Source organism: Andrographis paniculata, unplaced genomic scaffold (genome assembly GCF_009805555.1).
Source record: "Andrographis paniculata isolate CXL003 unplaced genomic scaffold, ASM980555v1 Contig37END, whole genome shotgun sequence".
Classification (NCBI taxonomy): Eukaryota; Viridiplantae; Streptophyta; class Magnoliopsida; order Lamiales; family Acanthaceae; genus Andrographis; species Andrographis paniculata.
In genome coordinates, this window is record NW_026137570.1 from 1,017,203 (window position 1) to 1,040,749 (window position 23,547).

The 23,547-nt window shown below is 31.8% G+C and overlaps 4 protein-coding genes across 14 annotated transcripts; 2 read left to right on the forward strand and 2 right to left on the reverse strand.

Moving 5' to 3' along the window:
* Positions 1-287: 287 nt before the first annotated feature.
* Positions 288-3,329, forward strand: LOC127250346 (uncharacterized). 2 transcript variants are annotated; one of them, XM_051273584.1, is made up of 5 exons: positions 289-651; positions 842-960; positions 1,442-1,693; positions 2,650-2,874; positions 3,072-3,329. In XM_051273584.1, the coding sequence occupies exons 1-5, from the start codon at positions 476-478 to the stop codon at positions 3,110-3,112; spliced, it is 813 nt and encodes a 270-aa protein (XP_051129541.1). In that variant the 5' UTR covers positions 289-475; the 3' UTR covers positions 3,113-3,329. The 2 variants fall into 2 exon arrangements, with proteins under 2 accessions (XP_051129540.1, XP_051129541.1); XM_051273583.1 differs by having other exon boundaries at positions 288-651; positions 2,650-3,329.
* LOC127250345 (DEAD-box ATP-dependent RNA helicase 5) lies at positions 2,474-9,797 on the reverse strand. 7 transcript variants are annotated; one of them, XM_051273580.1, is made up of 16 exons: positions 9,157-9,797; positions 8,739-8,863; positions 8,176-8,283; positions 7,911-7,991; positions 7,722-7,800; positions 7,386-7,471; positions 7,249-7,305; positions 7,085-7,152; positions 6,768-6,836; positions 6,565-6,658; positions 6,096-6,260; positions 5,907-5,999; positions 4,978-5,032; positions 4,835-4,869; positions 2,772-2,855; positions 2,474-2,682 (listed from the first exon to the last, which is right to left on the reverse strand). In XM_051273580.1, exons 1-15 carry the CDS (start codon positions 9,701-9,703, stop codon positions 2,808-2,810), a joined length of 1,710 nt encoding a protein of 569 aa, XP_051129537.1. In that variant the 5' UTR covers positions 9,704-9,797; the 3' UTR covers positions 2,474-2,682; positions 2,772-2,807. The 7 variants fall into 7 exon arrangements, 5 of the variants coding, with proteins under 5 accessions (XP_051129537.1, XP_051129538.1, XP_051129536.1 ...); XM_051273581.1 differs by lacking the exon at positions 2,474-2,682 and having other exon boundaries at positions 2,719-2,855; positions 4,850-4,869; XM_051273579.1 differs by lacking the exon at positions 2,474-2,682 and having other exon boundaries at positions 2,732-2,855.
* A 1,286-nt stretch (positions 9,798-11,083) lies between these two features.
* Positions 11,084-14,091, reverse strand: LOC127250112 (uncharacterized). Its single transcript, XM_051273271.1, has 4 exons — positions 13,818-14,091; positions 13,041-13,153; positions 12,872-12,956; positions 11,084-11,494 (listed from the first exon to the last, which is right to left on the reverse strand). The coding sequence occupies exons 1-4, from the start codon at positions 14,046-14,048 to the stop codon at positions 11,405-11,407; spliced, it is 519 nt and encodes a 172-aa protein (XP_051129228.1). The 5' UTR covers positions 14,049-14,091; the 3' UTR covers positions 11,084-11,404.
* A 3,543-nt stretch (positions 14,092-17,634) lies between these two features.
* On the forward strand, positions 17,635-22,759 carry LOC127250367 (U-box domain-containing protein 4). Of its 4 annotated transcripts, none has more exons than XM_051273616.1 (6): positions 17,635-17,776; positions 17,972-18,059; positions 18,538-18,816; positions 18,980-19,096; positions 19,220-21,229; positions 22,541-22,759. In XM_051273616.1, exons 3-6 carry the CDS (start codon positions 18,541-18,543, stop codon positions 22,598-22,600), a joined length of 2,463 nt encoding a protein of 820 aa, XP_051129573.1. In that variant the 5' UTR covers positions 17,635-17,776; positions 17,972-18,059; positions 18,538-18,540; the 3' UTR covers positions 22,601-22,759. The 4 variants fall into 4 exon arrangements, with proteins under 4 accessions (XP_051129573.1, XP_051129575.1, XP_051129577.1 ...); XM_051273618.1 differs by having other exon boundaries at positions 17,972-18,054; XM_051273617.1 differs by having other exon boundaries at positions 17,679-17,776; positions 17,865-18,059.
* Positions 22,760-23,547: the final 788 nt, after the last annotated feature.

The following is a 23,547-nucleotide window of genomic DNA, read 5'->3' on the forward strand; positions in this document are numbered from 1 at the left end:
TTTATTAGCGGACGGATGAAATATTATTTTTAAGTCAATTCTAAGGTTTTGATTTATTTTTTTTAGTTACATATATAGAAGTTTTCTTTTTTATCACTCTAACAATTGATAAAATTATATGGAACAAAACAATTTAAAAAACATATGTGTGAAATGTAAATTAAGCGGAGGGAATGGACGGAACTTGTATAATATTTTAAATAAATAAAAACTAAATAAATCAATATATATATATATATATATATACCAATATTTTAAGTTAAACTTGTACAAATATATGCCAATTTATTTTAGCTAGAGTCACTGAGAGAAGGAAATGGAAAATCTATACATAGAAAAAGAGTAATGTAAAGCGTGAAAGGATAAAGACAAAAAACCGTTCGTACATCAGAAGGAGACAGGTAGCAATCCGCCATTGGAGAGGGTTCTTAACGGATTCTGAATCACCCAAATCCTCTCACTCAATGCGTTCTGCATGTTCGTAAGAGCTGGAGGAGGAAAGAAGGAAGGAAGGAAGGAGCACACAGATATGGCAGAGTGTGGGGAAGAAACATTGGTTTATATGCCGGACAGAACTGTTGCAACAGCTCCTCTTTCAGCTTCCCTAACCTCCAGCTTGAAACGACCTCGTTCCAGAGAGGATTCCTCCGAGTATGCAATATACATACATACATTGCGTGTTCCTTATTTTTGTGTCGATTTAATCTCTGTTGCTGCTGTTGCCACTAGGATTTGATTTTGTTTTTTTGTTTCTAATTCATTTGGAATCTATTATTTCTAGGGATTTTGCAGCCTAATTGAATCTGAATTTGCTTGTATTTGTGAACTTTTTGGTTTACAGATTGTGTAAATCCGATTGTTATCCTACGGAAATCTTAAAGCATAGACAAGAGGAAAACGGAATCAGTAATTCCTTCGAGTTTGAAATACCACTGCAAAATGGAGAAATTCAGAATTCAGGTATATTCATATCCTGCTTCTTTATGTATTTACTCACTTTAGTCTTCAACTGTCCAATTATTAGGAGACGCACAGAATTGATATTATTCTGTCAAAGACTCTGATGTAAAATTATGCGTATTTTGTGGAATCAAAGAAAGAATCATGAAGAAAATTCAACATATTCGCATGATTTCTCAGTTTCTGCATCTTACATAAATGAAATATGACAATAAATAACTGCAGAGATCTGTATAAGAAAAACAAAAGTTTAGATTAGATACTGTGTTCATGTGAGAAGTACTACGAGTTATTTTCATCCTGAAGTTGTTTTCAGGCAATTTTTGGGGCAGAAAACAACAATTTGAAGCATTTTCAGTATATGATTAACAACCATTAGCATCATGCATCAATCTGTTTCTAGAGTTCATAAATGTAGATATGATTATATGCATAGATCTTCATTTCCAGCAAATGAAAATGCTCCTGTATTTGCTATTAGATGTACCAAAAAGAACTCCTGGAAGAGCAAAGAGAACCAAATGTGTATACGTACTGGGAAATGCATGTAACTCCATGAATTCATCTGCGGATCTAAGATCATTGGATATCCCGTTGTTCCCATCTACAGTGGATGAAGATTCTTTGAATGTCGCAATGCCGGTTTCTTCGAAATCGATCGAATATGGTGCTGCTTCTTCTTCTGATTCTCATTTAGAGGATTCAGAGGCTGATGGAGTGTCCAAGCCTTCAGGTAAACAGATTCAACTCTTCTTCTTGTCGTTGTGCTTCACATATTAATATCTGCTGCTGGTTTATGACTTATATCATGTGGTTGTATATTAATGAGTTAATTAGGATATGTGTGTTTCTTTCTGAATTTCTTTTCCTAACCGTTGTTATAATTTTGATAGTTTTATTATGTTGTCCTAACTTTTTGTTTAAATTTTTTATAAATTATATTTTGAAGGATTAAATGAGAAAGACCGTATGTAAAAATTTTTGAAAGTTTCGGACATCCTAATTTAGAAATAATGATAGAAGAAAATGAGTATAAAACAAATATGAACTTAATGTTCTCAATGAAAAATAATAGTAGACTATAGTAAAGTATTGATTGTAAAATTAACTTTATAGGGAACATTATGATTCTAATTAGAGCTAATTATCATCATGTTGATAAGTCATTATCATCACATGAATTATAGTTTGTTGCATATTATTTGAATTAATATAGCATTTGTCATAGTAGATTGCTAGTAAGTGCTATCAGTTTTATTTTATATATATATTTTGCGTGTTAGTAATAAATTGTAATATGTATTGTGTGAAATATTATTATGTACTATTAATTTTTATATTGTATTTGCATATGTTGATATATATATATATGTCTTCTATTGTCGATTTATATCTCGTGTACTATTAGCATTGTATTTGTACTGACTAATTAGAGTCAACACGGTAACTAACTTCAAATTTGTATGCTTGAAGATTGAAGATACCAAAACAAAGTGATTGCATAACTAAAAATGTACGGTAACATTCGGATCTTCTCCTTGGAAGAGAAGCATTTAGTATAAGATGTTGGGAATATGTGTAAACATACATATTTTTTGGGTGGATCGAAGTTTGTAGTACATTCATTTTTTCAAAGAGACTCCTAACAATCGACACGCCATGATGCGTTCGCTCTCTCGACATTTGCAGGTGTTTCCAAGCAAAAACCATCGAAGCGAAAACCTCATACATTCGAACAATCTTCGATTCAGACAACAACTCGGAACGGAGACGAAACAGTTAACAAAAAAAAGGTCGAATCGCTGGATTACAATGGTTCACAGGAAGCGACGCTTGTGGATGTCCAGTTAACCGTCGAAGCAAATAACCGAGCAGAGGATGTCCCATTCGTCTCTCTGAAAAGTAAATTAACAGGTAAAACAATACTGGGATACCCTCTAGAAATTGGAGTATTGCACGATCATGTCGCGGACATGACTCCGAGAAATGAAAACATTCGACGCAACAACGAAGGAGGAAGTAGTGGATACCATCGACGACTTGTTTGGAGAACTTCTAGAAGAACCCCTGTGTGCTATGTTACTAACTCACTGTTTTTTAAGAATCCACAGGGCGGGAAAAGAATAGGAAGTGTCGAAGACTCGGTTTCTAAATTTAGAAAGATCGGAGGTGGTGGTTCGGAGGGAACTTGTGTCCCCGTCGAACTTGTGTTCAGAAAAGTGCTGGCGGCCATAGGTAAGGTAAGATCTTGAAACTTATGAATGTTTAAATCTCATTTTTGGATAAAAGCTAGGAAAGCATGAGTTTTAAGGGTTGCACAAAATTATGGTATAGTTTTACGTGAATTGCTTGTGTTTTCTGCCCTTGCTTTTTTGCAGCTATTCAATCTTATACCCAATATTTCTTTTAGAATATATTACTTCTGCTCACCCAAATATATACTACATTTATTCATTTTATTTGATTATAAAATAACATTCTATCTGTCCCGGATAAATAATTGTTTTGTTTTGTGATATAAAGATAAATTTATTTTCCTTATTTTTTCTTAAGAAAATAAAAAAAATAAGCTTTTTTTTTTAAAGTAAAAAATCATACCATTGTACATTTTTAATCACTTTATTTTCTTGTTTATATAAAAAAAATTACGCATTACATTTAAACTTGTTATTTCAAACAAAGAAAGTTATATTTTATTAAAACAATTTGGTATTTTAAGATGGAGACTTAATTTAATAATAGAAAATATATTTTATTTGTGCTAGATAAACAAAAATAGCAAATGCGCATAAGTTAAAAGAGTATAATAATCTGTTTATTTTCATTTAAAATATCATATTTTGATTCAATAATTTGTGTTTAATTACATTTTAATCCAGGGGTGCATCGATGTTAATCCTATTTGTCAAATAGACCTGATGCCCAATAATACTATTTTGTCTAAATAAACAAATTCACTATTTAAACAAAAATTTAAATTTAATACTTAATTTTAGGCATGCTTCCAACAGGAATCCCAACTAATATAATAACTGTACACACATTTTTGTTGCTACAGTCCTATGCGTTTTTATTTTCCTTATAAAATTATTAAAGAATTGATGTAATATTTTAAATGTAAAATTAATTTTTAATATAATATAAAAAATAAAAAATAAATATTTGATTTGATATTTTTGGAAAAAAAAATTGTGAGAATAGTAAAAATCCCACCCTCAGAACAAAACTAGTTCAAGTAAAAAAACAAAAGAAAAAGTAACAAAAGTTACATTATGTACATATGCTAACAATTTAATTACTTACTATATATATTACTATCTCATCTCAAATCACAAGTTGTCTGCAACTTTCTTTTATACCAAGTTAGTTTCCTTTTACTTGTTTAAATACAATTTATAAAATAATTCATAATAATAATAATAATAGCAAAAAATATAATTGTTTGATCACCCAACAAATTTTAAATGGGACAATTCACTATGAATATTACTATAAACACATTACCACTATATATATAATATACATACACAAGAAGTAACACTTCAAAACAAAATATTAATTTTTATATTACGGATTAATTATCATAGCTAACATATAAAACAGATCCATCGTACACACGCTAGAATATACAAGCTAAAAACCCATGACACAAAAATATTGGAACAGAGAGAGTATTGTTTAATACAGTGCCAACACTGTCCAATTTTCTAACGGAAAATTTTCAATAATTTCACGTAATTAATTAAAAATGCTGCTTATAAATATGAAAAGAGAAGAAATTTTGGAAATTTCCGTAGCTAACACAAATTTGGCAGAATTCTTAAAAGAATGTCAATAACATATATATATATATATATCCATGAAAATAGATTACCAGAAAAGTGAATACCCGATGCTTTCCCGATGCCTCTGGCAAATGTTTTCAACATTGGGAAAAAAATTGTCCTCAGAACCGTTCCTACTCAAAATCGGAGAATCAATCCTCATCATCAGAGTTGTCAAATGTTATTTTTGTACCTTTAGGAGCGTTGGCACCGATTTCTCTGAAATGGGCACCGTATAATTTAGATTCCTGCAAGGATTTGACAACCAAAGGCGTTTCGGATCAGTACAGACCACATTAAACTTGATAACTATCGAAGGAAATTTCATGTGTATATATATATATATGCATTGCAGTGATTACAATTACCAGTAACTAAAATTCATACATGCACAATAGATATGTTTTTCAAAAGCAAAATTACATAGAAGCTCCGTTTCCATGGCGACTTTTTTGAGTTTCTTTGCAGTGTAATCCTTACAATTCACTATGAAAATAGCCTATTTTTTTCTCTCACTAAACATAGTATCAAACATACTATTGGAATAAAAACTAAAACCAAAACCCAAAATTAATCACTAAGTAAAATAAACCCTTTCATACTCTTAATGCTTTTTACACATTGTTCTAATTTCTAACTGTAAAGAAATCCTGGGCTAACATTTAGATGTGAATAGGAGATTAACAAATATATAAAAGATTACATTAAAGGTCTATTTTGAGATTAGTTCCATTGCAATACTTGTTTTCTTACAAAATTTGATAACTCTAATGACAAAATAAATCAACTTGGCATAAAATTGTGACATTTTCAGCCCTACAAATTCACGAGCTCTGACAAAAACCTTACGTGACTAAAATTACGCGCGAAACCAAATATAGATGTGTTATAGTGGGAGTAAAATTAAGGGTGGGTTTGTTTGTCGGTTTGAGTTTTTGGATTTGGATTTTTTAATAGTAAAAATTTGAATTTGAATAGTTGTTTGATGTGATATAAATAGAGGTTGATTGATATTTTGAATGTAAAATAAATTTGTAGTATAATATATATAAAAAAGGTAAACATCAAAGAACCTTGAAACAAATTTCACCAGAGAAAAAAAAAAAAACTGGTACGGCTAACCTTTTTCTTGACGTGAGTCCCAAATTTTAGCAGGGATTCGGGAACGACCTGCTTGGCTTCCCTGAGAACATTTATCAACTCCCCGGAAAGTGCCTAAAAAGAATTCATCAAGAGTATGGTCAGGTACAATGACTAAAATAAATAATGAGAAACACAAATGTATAAGCTAAGCATAAGATCGAATTATACCTTGTTTTCCTTCATAAAGAATGTGTGAGCCACCCCCTTTTTACCTGCTCTTCCAGTTCGACCAATTCGGTGAACATAATCCTCCGTAGTCAGAGGGAAACTGTAATTTATTACAACCTCAACATCAGGAATATCCAATCCTCGGGCAGCAACATCAGTTGCTATCTGTGGAAAATAAACAAGAACAGAGGCTTTATGAAATTGCCTAAAGATCACATTAGCTATCGAGATGCCAATTGCAGAACTAAGAAATCCTCTAATGAATATCCTACCGAAAACTTTCACTAACTTTATTGTTACTAGAAAATTAATGGTGTGGCCAATCATTATATAGGATGGAATAAGAAACAGTGACGTCGGTGGTAATCTTATCTGGATATCTCCAGAAAAGATTCAGTAGGGACAAGTGGAGTATTTTATTGTTTTTGGTCATAATATACAGCTTAAAAAAAAAATAGAAGAAACCTACCAATAGAGGACTTTTTCCATCCTTAAATTGAGACAATGCTTGTGTTCTTGCGTTCTGTGCTTTATCACCGCTAATAGAAACAGCTTTCCAACCCCTAGTGACGAAAGTGGAACATAAAGGATCAAAATTTTATCCATCAAATAGATCGCAGCGTGTGACGAAAGTAACCCAAACAATCAAATGAAAGGGTAAACAGAAAGGACCTTTTCTGAAGCATATTCTCCACCCGAGATGCTTCTTTCTTGTATAGTACAAAAACTAGCACTCTATTTCTGCAGAGATTACAACCGCTTATCACAAAACCTTCGAGGAAAATTTAACATATAATTTCACATATGCTTAGCGGGCTACAAAAATACAAAGGTTTGCGATCAAATTTACAAGAACCACAAGCAATTCCATATAGAGCAAAGAAAATATTTTGCCAGCTAAAGGTTAGTATGTTGGACAGAGAAAACTCGAGGCTTAATTTCTACAACTCTCAAAGTCTGTGTACACAACTTACACCAGCTACACTTACTTTCTTGACTTGTGGTACTTTTCCAACAATTCCTGCAATCGCTGATCACGTGCTCGATCATCCAATACCTTCAACGCCCAGAGAATAATAATAAAAAAAAAAGAATATTCACAAATATTTAGGAACAAGAACACATGCATAAACAGCTAAAAGTAAAAACATACCTCAACTATTTGCAGAACATCGTGATTGGCAGCTAAATCTTCAGAGCCAACAACTACCTGAGACGCATTTTAATTCCAAATAAACAGTGACAAAAAGCAACCAGTAATTAGAAGTGGTTATCACAGAGAACACGCACCTTGACAGGGTTGGGATCCATGAATTCTTGAGCTAATTGGTGTACTGGCAGTGGCCATGTTGCACTAAACATCACCATTTGCCGAACTGATACATAATAATTCATGTCAACAGATCACATTTAAACAAATAGAATATAATAATAGTAATAATAATAACAATAATAATTATTATACTATTTGCTATGAAAAACGAAGGATTCAGATATCTTCCATATGTGCCATGTCAAAGCAAACATACTGAGTAGAGAGAGATTTCCAAGATTTATACAAACATTTCCATGAGACAACAAACTAAACATCTTTAAATTAATATATAATCAAGTTGCAAGTCATACCAGGGCATGTTTGACGTAAGATAGATCGGACCTCAGGTTCAAATCCCATGTCAAGCATTCTATCAGCTTCATCTAGAACCTAAAGCATCAATTGCAATCGGAATCGTTCATCAGACAAAGCCGAAATATATTGAGATGCATGCTATCAGTCCCAAAAAAAACCAGTCACACACTACTTATACTACTTACCACAAAAGATACATCCTTTAGTTGGCACACACCCATTTCAATCAGGTCCTTAAGGCGGCCCGGAGTCCCAATAACAATATCCTGCAAAATGCAACAACAAATAAGGCATGTGTCATACATGCAAATCTATGGAATCTGATGGAGGATCAGATTGCTTACGTCCTTTCATCATCCAGGCCGTTGATGGAATATTTTCTTACCATCATATCACATACGAAAATACAACGAAACCATGTTTATACTGTTAAGACAATGGAGAACTCACCACACCAGACTTTAAAGAAGATATCTGCGGTCCTTTAGAGGTCCCTCCATAGACGCAAACTGAACTCACTCCGCTAGGCTTCCCAGCATCGCAGAGAACATCTGAAATCTAAGATAATTACATATTACTCCCTCCGTCCACCAAATATAAGATTGTTTTACTTTTTTATTTGTCTATAAATATATACACTTTCCACTTATAGCAATAAAAAAGAAAGATCTTAAACACTCTTTAATTTATACCTTTCAATATTACAACAATTTACAAATATACAACAATCATTTGCACACTCAATTTATTCAAAGTTTTCTCTAACCTAGTCAGGCCACTCTTATATTTTCCAAAATGCCCTACTCTATGTCACAATGAATCAATATAATATTATATTCATTAATTTCCAAAGTACACTTACTCTATGTAACAATCAACCAATATAACAATATAATATTATAGTATTTATTAAAACTCATGTCCAGCTCAAACCAGCATGAGATAGTTCCGAATATTTTCAAATTAGAAATATGAAATTGATGAATCTTCAACCAATAAATGGACTAACATACTTGCTGAGCCAGCTCCCTCGTGGGCGAAAGAACAAGACAACTTGGATTCATTTTCTTAGTAGCCTTGCTTTTCCGCTTGTTCAAAACGTGCACAATGGCAGGCACTCCAAATGCAATTGTTTTACCTGAGAAACATACAAATTGGAAATTATCACAGATTATTTACACACAGTTGTCAGGATGAAAAACAAATAGTGACAAAAATCCGCGGTAAGGATGGTGCGAGTATACCAAAAACGCTGGACCATAACGTATATTGTATCAAACTTTTAAACATACTGACCAGGGTATACAGAAAAAGCGATATACTCAGAATCCATGTTTTCAGTATTTTTTTCAGTACCATATGTAATTTGGTATTTTTTCCATCTATAATCCATGGTGTAGCAACAAATACGTAGAAACAAGGAATACTCACCGGATCCAGTGGCTGCAATTCCGATAAAATCGCGACCGTCGAGGAGATAGGGCCAGGAATTCGACTGAATAGGCGATGGCTTGTCGAAGGTCTTACAGCAATCCAATATCTCGCCAGGAAGCGCAGACTCAGAAAACGAATCCAACGCTCTGTACTTCGAATCATTCACATTCTTCCCGGATACGACGACGCCGTTTCCTTCTCGCACTTGATCGGCGCCTTCAACACCGTTCGCTTCCTTCTGAGTCACAGCTTCTTCCTCGTCTTTTTTGGTCTTCTTCTTCTTCTTTCGAGGTGTTTCTTCCGATGCATCGTCGTTTGAGATCGCGTCGTTCTTCTGTTTGTTCTTCTTCTTCTTCTTAGCGGAAAGCTCGGGTGGAGCGTCGATAATTGGATTCCCGTTTTCCTCTACATTCCGGCCCTTGCCTTGCTCCGAATCGAATTCAGAATCGGTCGCTCCTCCGTGCTTTCTTTTCTGCTTGTTCTTGTGCTTCTTCTGGAGCTTGGCATCGCCGTTTTCCATGGCGGTTATCGTTTGGCCGGCCATGATAATGAATAGGGATTTTGGGAGAAACGCAAACCCCCCAAAAAAACCCTAGAAAGAAAGAATGCTGCAGTGTGGCGACAGTCGCGCAACTCCCCCGATAACTGCTTATATAGTTTTTTCTTTTTCTTTTTTTTTTAATATATTATTCGAGTTATAATTTTGATTTCTAATTTCTTTTCAATTTTAGTATTATATATTTTTCTTTATTTTAAATATAGAGATAGTTTGTTTATCATTTCAAGATAGTTTTTTTTTTTTTTTTTTGGTAAATATATCTGATCAATTTAATATAATATTAATATCTTATATCGAATTAATAATTTTTTTTAAGACAATATAATATAAATATTACTTTTTAAGTCATCAAAATTTATAATTATTTGATTGGAGACAGAAATTTGGTAAAATATGTATCAATTTATTAGAAATGTATATCATTTAAATATCTATTATAGTCAATTAAATATATTCTGCCTGATGATTGAAATATGTATTATATAAATTTTTTATATAAAAATAAAATAATTCATAAAACTCAATAGCTTTTTTTCAACTAAAGAACTTGGAAAATTAAAAAAGACAGGCATTAAATCCAATTAAATTTAGATTTTTTTTTTAAAAAAAAATCATGTAACTGTACATTCATATTTTAACAAATTATGATAATATTCATATACGTAATATTTATGAATTATTAATAGAGTTTTAATAGACCATAAATTTATTAAGGAATTTTTCAAAAAATTATTATTTTATTATCTTATTAAATTAGATGATTTTTTAACAAATGCCAAAATCCGGACTGAAAAATTTTATTATTTCAAAGAATTTATTAATTTATAGAAATTTAACCATACTCTATATTGTACTTTTTTTAATAATACGAGAACTTGTGCCCCCAACAAACCATATATTTTGCTTAGGCACGGTCCAAAACATATAATAAAAAAATTATATTGTTTAAATATAAAAGATAAAAAATATATATTATTTTCATTAATCAGGCACAAATCCTTTAAAAAGTGGGTAAAAATATAAAAAACCAAAATACTTTTTTTATTACAACAAAAAAAAAATTGAATATAAATTTAAATAGTGAAAAGAGTGTCTCCAGGACCGGGTCCAGGGCGAGGATCCCACACGGTGCCAAGTTTGTTTGTTTGTGAGCTCTTGTCCCTATTAAGGGACCATATTCTTGGTCCAAAATATAACATCAAGTCTCTGTTTATATCACATCAAGAACTTATTTAAATTCAAATTTATAATATTTCCATAACCGCCAAACGAAGTTCAAATAAAAGATTCGTAGGGCTTAACATCAGGATAAATCCCGGCCAAGATCCAAGCTTTCGTAACACTATTCTAGCACAAGGAAGAAAATGCCCAAAATCACAGCATATTATAGAAACCACCTTAACAAGTCTCATAGATGATTTATTCAGAGCCTATTCAGGGCTCAGAAATTAGGAGAGTACAATCATATTTTGTAGCCCAATTAGACTAACAAGAACAAGAAAATGAAATAAATTGCAAGAAGTGTTGTGTTTTTACCTGGAGTGCCGATGCAGGATCTTGCAAGATGCCTACAAGAGCATCTGCAAGAGAATCTACAGCGATTCGACCGGAAATTTTGGACCAAATGAACAGGTAACATGATGTCCTAAAGTGAACTGCATTCTGCTGCCAATTTCAAGTTCGGATTCAGTTACAAAAGTTGAGCTTCTTCATTACTTTTGCGTACGCCAATGGGACAACACTGGGTTGTCTAAGACGTCGCTTTGACTTCTTAGACTGAGAATAGACAATCATTTTAGTTAATATTAATTCAGGAGTGTTCGATAGATTAGAAACATCAAATTTACAAGGTGACGTTGCGATAATGAAAAACAAAATATGGATGAAATGGTGCGCTCAAAAGTGACAAGCATCATGGAAGAGCCAGATTTTCTTGATTTTTTGGCTAAGATCGTTGTTGGTTTATAACTATCATAGTTCCCAAGACATATTGTTCTAATAAAAATACATTATTTTATTTCACAAAACATCTAAAATACAATAAAACAAAAATTTTAATAACACTTTTACAGTTTCAAATAATTAACAAGAACCCCCAAATTCCTAATAAAGTGTGTGTTTGGTTGGGGTTCAGTGAGGTTTTTACTATTAGCTTTTTTTTTTCCCAAAAAAATCAAAGCAAACACTTATCTTTTATTTTTTATATTACACTAAAAATCAAATTTACATTCATAACACCAATATCCATTAAAATCACATCAAATAATTGTTCAAATTAAAAAAATTTATTGTTCTAAACTCACAACAAAGAACTTTTTAAGCTAAAGAGAATTTCAGTGATGGGATTCAATTCCATCAAAACACCTTTTTCAGCCAAATTATTTCATTTTTAACCCCTAGATCTTTTTCCATCAGAATTACTATAATCAATTTTCACATAATGTTGAATTATTTGGCGTGGAACAACACATTTTTATGACATTATTCAACACCCATGAAACTAAATTCTAACTTATGATGGGAAAAAATGGTGGGAATAAAATTGCTACAATTTGATGAAAATTTGAAATATATATAAGCAGTGGGATCCGTATTAAACAATATCTTATAGTGGGACTAACATAGAAATGATTTGGTCTAATAGAACCATTTACGTTATTTTCCTTCACCTTGGTAGTGTTCAAAATATATGACTAAAATACAGTTAAAAGAGTTAAGATGTGTAAGGCAATAAAAGCCAATCTTGGCGAAGTGAATATCAAGTGATCTTTTCATGAAAGTCAGCAAGAACTTCGGGTGTGTTCTTACAAACAAAAATACCCAACACATTTTTCCATAAAAATTAATATATTAGACACTCATTAATTTTATAATAACTACACAATTCTCTATATCTCACGTCAAAAAAAATTCCTTCAAATAAAAACACAAAACAAACAAACCCTTACATTCGTTTTATTATTTAAACAAAGAAAATCCGCAGGTCAAACATGTATACAGCAGTTAATGTAAGGCATCAAAACAATGCAACAAATCATTACCACAGCATTCCGATTTGCAAGTATAAAAACTTTGCATAAACCTGCTCTGTTGCACAGGGTCTTGTCACAATATAGTAGTATAAATTAATATAGCATGAGACAGATGGCTAACCTTTGAATGTGCATTATGTCTCTTGCCCTCCTTCCATCGTCTGATTTGCCCGTTGCTCATTACCCTAAACCTGCCCTTATAAGACCTGTCAAGTACAATTATAATAAAATCATGAGGCCCGAAAATCTTAGGTACTCAAATGTAGATTTATAACGCGTCATATTCATACGAATAGTATTTCATCTTGATTTTTTTGACTTTGGAAGTTATTGGTGTCATTGGCTTCCTACTCTTCAACTTCCTTTCCTTCTGCTTCGCAGTGATGTGCCGCACTTGTGTCAACTAAAAGAATCATTTCAAAATGAAAAATGAATTTCAACAACCGACAACATTTGTGAAAAACCCTGAATTAACTTCAATTAGGAGTGATGTGCTCCGGAAAATCATACCAGCAATAAAGAAAACAAGCAACAAGAGATTAAAAAATATATATATTCATGGATTCAATATAAACAAATTCTTTGCATATGACTAGAGGTCACGAATTGAACTTTAACAAGTGGTCTTGTGTTAATTGATAAACAAATTATGCAGATATATGCAAGCTGGATTGAATAAGGAATCATTAGGTTTGTGATAGCAAAGCCTCGTGAGATGAATGAAACCAGACATGGCTGTCCATGGAATGGGCCAAATGACCCTAAATTTTTAGGAATTTCATTTCCCAATAATTGATGCTAAGAATAAACCTACAGAGAATTCCCCCAATCAATAAGCTAAAACTAAGATAGAAGAAATTCAATTCGCATCCAAACCTCAAAGCATATATATTTTCCAATTTATATCCAATTTCTACAACATTCATCGGAAGAGATTGCAGGTCGCACGCAGAATCAAATAATTTACGATTCAAAATGCCATTGATTCACTATAGAAAGCTTAACATACAAGATCAACACAACTTTGCCAAAAAAATTGTCACAGGAAGGTGAAATTTCATACTTACTTGGAGCGGAGAGTATGAGATGGGAGGAAAAGGAGCGCCGAGGGGTGAATCAAAATTGGGGGAAAAAAAGGAACGACTGATAGTTTGGGTATTGTGGGTAAAATGCGGACGAATGTGAAGGAAGTGACTGGAGATAGATGAGTGGCGGCGGAGGAGGAGGAGGTAGGTTTCCGGCATAGAGCGGCGCGCCGCCGCCAACGGCCGGAGCTTCGAGCACCATCTCTGCAGCATCTCTCCGCGCCTCGCTAACACAGCGATTATGAATTTTAGGGCGCAGAAACTATAAACTAACAACAAGGGTTCGAAAATAAATAAATAAATATATAGGGGTTTGTTTGTAGTTTTCATAATCCAAAAAATAAAATAAAAATACTGCTTTATCTTCATTTATATGAAGTATTTTTTATTTTTTTTCATTATTTATTTATAATGTTTTTTAATATGAATAAAATATACTTTTTTTTTCGTTTCATTTTATATGTTCAATTTTTTTTTGTAGATATGAAAGGTAGATAAAATCTAATTAGTTAATAATTAAAATAATATACTGATAAAATTAATTATTATGTAAAATAAATCATCATAAATTAAAATTTAAAAAATTAATTAATTTAACTAAAATAAAAAAACTTTAATGATTATATAATTTAAAATATATAACTATTTCTTCTAAAAATAAAATAAAAAGACAAATAAGGTGGTAAAAAAAACTAATTTTTTTATAAAATATTATATCACATAATAATTCTCTCCCGATTGCACGATTAGGTTACTTACTGTATCCAATGTAGAGCTTAATAAATTTATGATTATATGATATGATACTACATTTGTTTTTTCATGGGATTTTAAAAATATTAGTATTATATTATAATATAGTAGGAATAAAATAGAAATAATTAAAATAATTTTATTATTAGTATTATATGATATAAATGTAATGATTAAAATGTAATATATTATAAGTTGTAAGGGTATTTGTAATGTTAGGTAAACAATATAATTACGATTTACATAAAAATGAAAAAATTGATATTTTATTATAAAACAAATTAAAATGAAAAAATAAATATTTTGTTATAGGACGGGGGAATATTATTTTTTTTATTATGAAAAATTTTGTTGGTATTTTTAAAATAAAAATTAATATTTATTATTATTTTTAATGTATATTTAAAAATTTAAATATTATATTATAATATAATAGTACAATAAATGAAAAATATGAATTTAATTTAATATTTTATGAACAATATATATATTGAAATAGTAGATCAAAATTGAAATCTCACAGAATAAATATATTAAGTATTTTAATATATATTCTAATTTTTTAATTATATATATTCAATTTATTTTAAAATTATAAATATTATTAATTATATTAAAAAAAATAATAATAATAACATAATTTATTATTATTAATTAATTAAATATGAAATAAGTCATTTATCTTCAACATATAAAATATTATGTACTCATTTTGTCACCTATAAAAAAATAAAATACTCCCCTACTTATTTGACATACTTTTTTGGACTTGTATTTATATTTAAAATTTATATAATACATAATTAAATAAATATTTATAGTATTTATGATATAATACTAACAAATAATATTTGGTATTTTAGTTTAAGTATATTTTTCATATGAGATATAAAAAAAGAATACTCCCCCCGTCAGCTTATAATATCATATTTATCTTTTGCGTTGTCATTGTACTTAATATTAAAAATATTTATATATTTGTATAGATTTTTTATGCAAATATTTTTTAATTAGTATTATAATACACTAATTGAAATATGTTTGCAATTTTTTCTTAATAAGTATTATATTTTAATATAATAATTAATATTAAAATATCAACCCAAAAAAAGTAAATGAGACTGTTAAACGAAAGAAAAGTAATGTTTTATTTTAAATATTGATTTTTCGTAAGAAATGATAGAATATAAGTATATTATATATATAGAAATAGTACGACTTACATAAAAATCGGGGGAGTTTATATTTTTCAAGGAAGTGAGTATGAATTTATTTATTTACTTTTCATAAAGACCGAATAAAGTCAAATGGCGTTCAACCCAATTAATAAAGGCATATATATACAAGTCTTTGCCATTACAATATATTCCATTTTCTTAAAAACAGGTTCCAAAATTGACCAATCAGAAAATACGTTCAACTTCATTAAATACATATTTAAGCAGAAAAGGGTAAGAAAAAAAAAAAAAAAAAAAAACTTCCTATAACCCCAAAAAAGTGTTTGTATTTTTATTTATCTTGTTTGTTTCAATCAGAAAAATAGAACTTGATAAATAAATTATTTTTATTTTTAATTATATTTATTTTATTATTTAAATATTTAATTTTTACTATTATTAAAATATAATCTTACAAACACATCGCATTTAATTTATAATTTTTTAAAAAATCAACAAAGATATTTCTTTATAAATTCTTATTCGATAAAACTTTTTTTATATGATTAATAATTTTTTTTGTTCGATCCATTCAAATAGCTGCATATTTTTTTTAATATAAATTTCTCAATTGAATTATATATTTTACGGAACAGAATAATTAATTCATATTTCTTACTCAGTTTCTTTTCTCTGCAATTCAATTTTTTACTATCATTTCTCTATAATTTTATTCTCAGTAGCAAACTCCTCATAAAAGTTGATTAAACTAAAGTCATAATAGAAATTGGTTAACAATTGTTTTTTTTCACAACTTATTCACCTGATTTGAGCTACCTTGTTAATGAGTAATTAGTATTATATCTATTTTTTTTTTGTTAATTTTTGCATGAATTAGTCTCAATTGAATAATAACCTTTAAAGTAAATACTAATGATCTAATAGTTAATGAATATTGTGTCTAAACCAAGAGTCCGATTACCAATTGAATTGAGAAATAAACATCATTCTGATTTTTCCATTCATGCGAACAAATTTATGTATTATGATTTTCTTATTCAGTACATTTGAAATAAAAAAATTGACACAAAATTATATTTGTTAAATAAAAAGGAAATAATTTGGTCGTATTCAGTACATTTGAAATAAAAAAAATTGACATAAAATTATATTTGTTAAATAAAAAGGAAATAATTTGGTCGTATGAATGTACTTGTTGGGACTCCCGTTTGCGAATATATGACCGATAACTGCATTTTCCTAATAATTCGAACTTTTAGGTGAGACAGTCATTAAACATCCGATATAATATCAAAGTCTTGGATAGGTCTCGAGTTTGAGCCCCACCTGTTTGAACCGCCCAATATCTGTTTTTTTTTTTTCGAAAACTGCATAATTTGAATAATATAAACCCGAATTTTGTGTCAAATAGAACAAACCCTAAATATCATGATAGAATATAATATAATCTATAATTGAGTTCAACATTTTGTGTACTATTTGTAGTTATTGTGTGTATTTACTTTGGAGAATTAAAGAAAATAATATTATTTTATCCCATACAATTATAAATTATTCCCTTATAAATGATATTAAATAATATATTAATTATTATTATTATTTTCTCATATAATTAAAAGTATTTTAAATCAAATTAATAATCTTATACAATAATTAATTATTTTATCAGTATAATTATATAATTTATTAAAATAATACATATATTATAATTTTATCGTACAAAATGAACACATGAATAGTGTATTTATAGTCACTACTAATTTTTCCATTCAGCACAATAAATACGGTCATAAATTACAAAACAACCCCAAAGGATATATAAGCAATAAATAATTAATTACTAGTTTAGAAAAATATGAATGAAAATATAAATGCCGCGTAGAGACGGGAGCAGGTGATCCAAACCCGGACGTACTTGCAGAAAAAGAACACACACAAAACCCGAGTTCATAGACCCGCGACGCGTCCGAGTTCCAGACTTCCAGTTGGGGTTGTCGCCGTCGTCGTCGGGTAAGTCGTCCAATCCCTAATTCCTCTCTGATTCTGCCCAGACGCTTCAATTTCAGTTCATATGGTTCGATTTCATCTACTATTTCAGTCATTTCGCTCGTAATTTTGTCTCAATTTTGTTGTGCGTGCGGCCGTCGATTGAGAGGTCGGGTGGAGTTGTGGCGTCTGATTAGTGGTTTTTTCTTATTGGATCAGCCGTGAATGAGCGGAGCTGATTTGGATTTCGGAAGCTGAGTTGATTGTTTGATGATCCTGTTGTCTCTCAAGGCTGACTGATTGTAGGGTAAAAAAACTTTGATGTTGTTCTTAGGGTTTTGAGGTTTTAGGGATTGCGTTTGGATAGAATTTTTATTTATTTTTGGAATTTTGGTTATGAAGATAGTTTAATTGTGATATGGTATTTGATGTTTAATAGCTGGAATTCTGATTAGTTCTTTGAATGTTATTGCTTGGCAAGGGCTTGTACTGTTAATGCAGTTTTTGAGTGTTTTGGATTTCGATTTGAAAAGTATGTGGGATTGTGATAATTTGTTTGGGAAAATAGAATAAATTTTATGGGGAAATGTAAAGATTGGGTAGTAAATAAATCGAAAAAACAAATAGCTAATTTAATATAGCCTTGTATTTTTGCTTCCAATTACGCCACTTTTTGAATCCGAACATCATTGCGCTGACGGAAAATAGGCTTAGAATGGTTTCCCTTGTAGGGGAGTTTTTGAGAGATTTGGTAATGATATTTAATGGATGTATTTATGTGACAGGTGATGGGGATCTCATTGTCGAATACACTTGTAAAAAGTATCACCAGTCTTCTACAATTATCGTCGTGTGAAGGCATAACTTATGATCCAGCCTGGAAATATTATGAGAAGGTTGAAGAGATGCTTAAGTTTTTGAAGCAGATTCTGGATGCCATTGTTCACTATGAATTTTCTTCGAATGAAAGCCTTGAGAAAGAATTCAAGGGGCTCTGCCAATCAGTTGATGAATTGAGGGAAATATTTGAAAACTGGCAACCTCTAATGAGTAAAGTTTACTTTGTAAGTTTTTCGATTTTTTTTTTTTAATTTAGAAGTAGAGAAAAAGTAAACGAGATTCAATATCAGATCGGAAGGATCATTATAACTTTATTCTTTGTTCTTTAGCATTACTTACTAGATTCTTTTAGCTTTACAAAGATTGATAAATTTTGCTCGAAATTAGGTTTTACAAGTTGAATCACTTACGGAGAAGGTTCAAGCTCAAGCTTTGCAAATTATTGAGCTAATTAGCTCCTCAGATGACTGCATCCCGGCAGAAATGGACAATTCATCACTGGAGGTAATAGCTAACGAGTTATTTCCTTACCCCTTTTGTACAAAGATATGAATAGGAATTATTGTTGTTACGGTGACGGGGCTTATTGTAACATTAAATACCCTTTTGCGTAACCGTTGACTGCAGCAATGTGCAGCGAAGATTAAGCATATGGGATTGGAAGAAACATCATCTATTATTATGGAAGCTGTGAAGGACCATACAGAGGGTTCTGGAGCCAGCTCAGAGAGCTTGGCTAAGATTGCCGATAGACTGAGCTTGAAATCAAATCAGGAACTTTTGATCGAAGCTGTTGCACTTGAGAAGCTTAAAGAAAATGCCGAACAGGCTGAAAAGATTGCCGAGATCGAGTTCTTAGAACAAATGATTTCTCTAGTCACACATATGCATGATCTCCTTGTTATAATGAAGCAGTCCCAAGCCTGCAATCCCGTCCCGATTCCTCCGGATTTTTGCTGTCCTCTTTCGCTCGAGCTCATGACAGATCCTGTTATTGTGGCATCCGGGCAAACGTATGAACGGGCCTTCATAAAGGAGTGGATAGATCTTGGCTACACTGTTTGTCCGAAGACACGGCAACCTCTGGCTCACACGAATCTTATTCCAAACTACACTGTCAAGGCTCTGATTGCGAACTGGTGTGAATCGAACAATGTGAAGCTGCCCGATCCTACAAGATCTACCAACTCAAATCAGCCTTCGTCTCTACTTGCCAATGCCGAGTCTGTTGGAATTCGAAGGGTTAATAGTTCCGGAACACCAGAACGGTCTTTAGGCTCCCCATTAAGAAGCTCAATTCCATCTGTGGCAGCACAGAGGCAGAGAACATCTCCGTCCCATCCTCGTTCATTGTCGGAAGAATCTTTGACACAGGCTGCCATGAACGGAAATGTTATGGACACAGAAAGGGTGTCACCGAGAAGTTCTGAAGACAGGTCGGATCACTCAGGAGAGAGAAATTTGAGACTCAGTGGTTCACTCTTGACTTCCCCATCCCGAAACGGTGTTGTCGGTTCTGATGAACGGTTATCACAAAGCCACAACCGAACCAATTCTGCCTCCAGCACTCATTCGAATCTGTCGCAAGGAACAGCAGCAGACAGCCATGAACGGGCATCTCAAGCCGATCCCTATGTCAGCGATGCCTCGGGGGAGCTTGCCCCTGAGCCGCAACCCCCTGCCAATCCCGGCGTCACACATAGAGAGCCTGATTTCCCGTATAGGCTCGATCCAAGAGCTCGGGGAAATTCATTTTGGCGGAGGTCGTCGGGATTTGCTCCAAGAATAGTTTCTTCTCCTACTGTCGAAATGAGGGCTGAGCTTCTAGAAGTTGAAAGCCAAGTTAAACAGCTGGTCGAGGACCTTAAGAGCAATTCGTTCGAAGTGCAGAGAAAGGCTGCATATGAAATCAGGCTGCTAGCGAAGCATAACATGGACAACCGCATAATAATTGCGAATTGTGGGGCTGTTAGCCTGTTGGTTAATCTTCTCCGCTCGACAGATCCGATAGTACAGGAGAATTCCGTTACTGGACTTCTCAACCTATCGATCAACGACAACAACAAAAACGCCATTGCGAATGCCGAGGCTATCGATCCTTTGATTCATGTGCTCGAGACGGGAAGCCCTGAAGCACGGGAGAATGCTGCAGCTACTCTATTCAGTCTTTCGGTGATCGAAGAGAATAAAATCAAGATCGGCAGGTCGGGCGCAATTAAGCCTTTGGTCGATTTATTGGGGAACGGAACTCCTAGAGGCAAAAAAGACGCTGCTACGGCTTTATTCAATCTGTCAATTAATCACGAGAATAAGGCACGGATTGTGCAGGCAGGTGCTGTGAAGCACCTGGTTGAGTTAATGGACCCTGCTTTTGGTATGGTCGACAAGGCAGTTGCCGTATTATCGAATCTTTCCACTATTCATGAGGGCCGTGTGGCGATTGGACAAGAAGGAGGAATCCCTGTCCTGGTTGAGGTTGTGGAACTCGGGTCGGGAAGGGGTAAGGAGAACGCTGCGGCTGCCCTTCTGCAGCTGTGTACTAATAGCAATCGATATTGCCATATAGTCCTTCAGGAAGGTGCAGTTCCTCCTCTAGTGGCATTGTCCCAGTCAGGCACCCCAAGAGCCCGAGAAAAGGTAAATTTTCTTTAGATTTATTCTTTAAGCAATCTGAGCCTGTGGTTTGTGTTTTTATTTAAAATTTTGATATGGCTTGTTTGTGAGATGAAATAGAATCTTATGGGCTAACTAGTAGAAAAAATGGCTTCGAATCAAAGCCAAACAAACCCTATGCTGTTTTTTTTTTTTTTTTTTGAATAGTAGAGAATAGTGAAATTATTTGAAATATTCCCTCCGTCCCACTTATCGTATCCACTTTTTCATTTCCGCTTGTCACTTTTCTTTTTTGGAAAAGAATTATACACTTGAATCTCATTTTAAATTTCTAAATTTGTAATTTTTTTAATTTTAATTAGACTAATTATTTATTTTAATCTAAAATTATTTTTATTATACAATAATTATTTTTACTAATACATTTTTAATTATTTACTAATTATATTCTTCTTAAATTCCCGTGTTTACAGTAAAGGGACACGATAGCCGGGACGGAGGGAGTATATAATATACTACGTCCATCCCACCTGAATTGTTTCTAAAAGAATTTTGTAGTAGAGTAAGGAAATTAAGTACTTATATTGGTGAGTGAGTTTATACAAGATGAAAAAGTCTAAAATACCCTTGGATTTAGTGGGGTAGAGTGTGAAGCGTGGATGAAATTTGGGTAAATAGAGGTAAGAGTGAGGATGAATTGATAGTTGGGTGGAGACTTATAGGGTGTGTCATGGGAGAATTTGTTTTTTTATGGTAAGTATGGAGAATTTTGTTAATAATATAAAAGTAATATTTTGTTGAATTATTGACTTTTTATGAGTTGATAAACTGTATATTTTATATATATTGTGTTAATGTAAGTATATAATATATTTTTTCTTGATAGTAATGTTTATGGGGGAATTGTGCCGTTGAAAAAACACAAAGCGATCAAATTGTATATAAACTATGGATGGAAAAGAGCTATTTAAGTGATATAATTTTGAATAGAAAGTGAGGCTATTTAGGTGCGACGGAGGTAACAAATGATTTGATAGAAAGTACTTTTTAACGATTAAAATGCTGTGCTTCCATAAGTTGGATGATTAGTTTTGTGATGTTGGGGTATTTGGTTAAAGGGCATGACTAAGTATAAATATGAATTTAAATAGACGGCAATGAATGCTTAATAGTATTATCTGGATTGTTGAAATTTCTATGTACATGCAAGAAAGTGAATTATATTCGGTAGATTATCTGTTTCAAAAATGTGTTTGTTACCAAACACGACGTGCATTATTCTCCATTGCACATCATTTGTTCGTCGTAGTAAATATGGATCTACTGATCTTGCAGGCTCAGCAATTGCTTGGATACTTCAGAAACCAACGCCACGGAAATAATGGTAGGGGTTGATATGTGTTTCTTGCTTGCTTGCTTTCTTTCTTTCAACTTTTATTTATGTCTTCGTATACTGAGTTATTTGTTGAGCTCTACTTTCTTTGTTCCTCGTGTGTAAATTATGTGTTGTGCCAATATTTGGTTTTTATATAATTTGCTTCTTCATCAGTTTCACCGCTCAACTGTTTTTATTTAATCTCCAGTTTTTGGCTTTTTGATTTGTTCCATATATTGGAAGAACAGCTTGGAATTATTGCCCATTTGTATGCCAAAAAAACAAGAGAAAAAAACAGGACATTGTAAGCTTTTCTCCAGTGGAAAGCCACTGTAAATTTGATTCTGGATTTCTTTTTTATTTTTTTTGTGTGATTATGTTATGTTAATTGTTGGTGGCGAATAATATACAGTACAACCGCACAGCACATGTTAGATTTGATTCTAGCACAATATAGTACTGTTAATATAGGAAAATTACAAATAATATATTGCACATGTTACTTTTAATTTTGGTATACATCACTTGTTAATACAATATAATATATAATATCAAATCACAGCACATTGTAATAGTATATACAATACATGCTCATAATGGTATGTACAAGTAACACAATACTTGTTAGTTTAATGTCAATATTGTGTATATCGATTATAATGTGTATTTTAGCTGCAATTAACGTTCTTTCAGAAAATTTTACTAATTTTTTACTATTTATTATTTTTATTTTCAAAAACATTAAATTATATATATATATTTTCATATAAATTAAAAATTAATTTTATATTCAAATATCAAGTTAATACATATTTATCACATTATATAATTATTTTAATTCAATTTTTTTTTACTATTCAAATCTAAAATCTAAATCCAAACAAAAGTAACTTAATAAACCCTACCAAATGCCTTTTTGTAATCGGAGTAGTGGTGCTGAAAATTTTCATTCAGCACTTAGCACTTG

Excerpts from the sequence above, each read along its gene's own strand:
- LOC127250346 (XM_051273583.1), top strand. The coding sequence starts at position 476 with ATGTTCGTAAGAGCTGGAGGAGGAAAGAAGGAAGGAAGGAAGGAGCAC. Across the intron at positions 961-1,441 it reads TGGAGAAATTCAGAATTCAG|ATGTACCAAAAAGAACTCCT; the intron begins GTATATTCATAT and ends ATTTGCTATTAG. Across the intron at positions 1,694-2,649 it reads TGGAGTGTCCAAGCCTTCAG|GTGTTTCCAAGCAAAAACCA; the intron begins GTAAACAGATTC and ends CGACATTTGCAG.
- LOC127250345 (XM_051273578.1), bottom strand. The coding sequence starts at position 9,703 with ATGGCCGGCCAAACGATAACCGCCATGGAAAACGGCGATGCCAAGCTC. Across the intron at positions 6,659-6,767 it reads GAGAATATGCTTCAGAAAAG|GGGTTGGAAAGCTGTTTCTA; the intron begins GTCCTTTCTGTT and ends TTTCGTCACTAG. Across the intron at positions 5,033-5,906 it reads GGACTCACGTCAAGAAAAAG|GAATCTAAATTATACGGTGC; the intron begins GTTAGCCGTACC and ends AAATCCTTGCAG.
- LOC127250112 (XM_051273271.1), bottom strand. The coding sequence starts at position 14,048 with ATGCTGCAGAGATGGTGCTCGAAGCTCCGGCCGTTGGCGGCGGCGCGC. Across the intron at positions 12,957-13,040 it reads ATCAAGATGAAATACTATTC|GTCTTATAAGGGCAGGTTTA; the intron begins GTATGAATATGA and ends TGTACTTGACAG. Across the intron at positions 11,495-12,871 it reads GACATAATGCACATTCAAAG|TCTAAGAAGTCAAAGCGACG; the intron begins GTTAGCCATCTG and ends GTCTATTCTCAG.
- LOC127250367 (XM_051273616.1), top strand. The coding sequence starts at position 18,541 with ATGGGGATCTCATTGTCGAATACACTTGTAAAAAGTATCACCAGTCTT. Across the intron at positions 19,097-19,219 it reads TGGACAATTCATCACTGGAG|CAATGTGCAGCGAAGATTAA; the intron begins GTAATAGCTAAC and ends CGTTGACTGCAG. Across the intron at positions 21,230-22,540 it reads CCCCAAGAGCCCGAGAAAAG|GCTCAGCAATTGCTTGGATA; the intron begins GTAAATTTTCTT and ends CTGATCTTGCAG.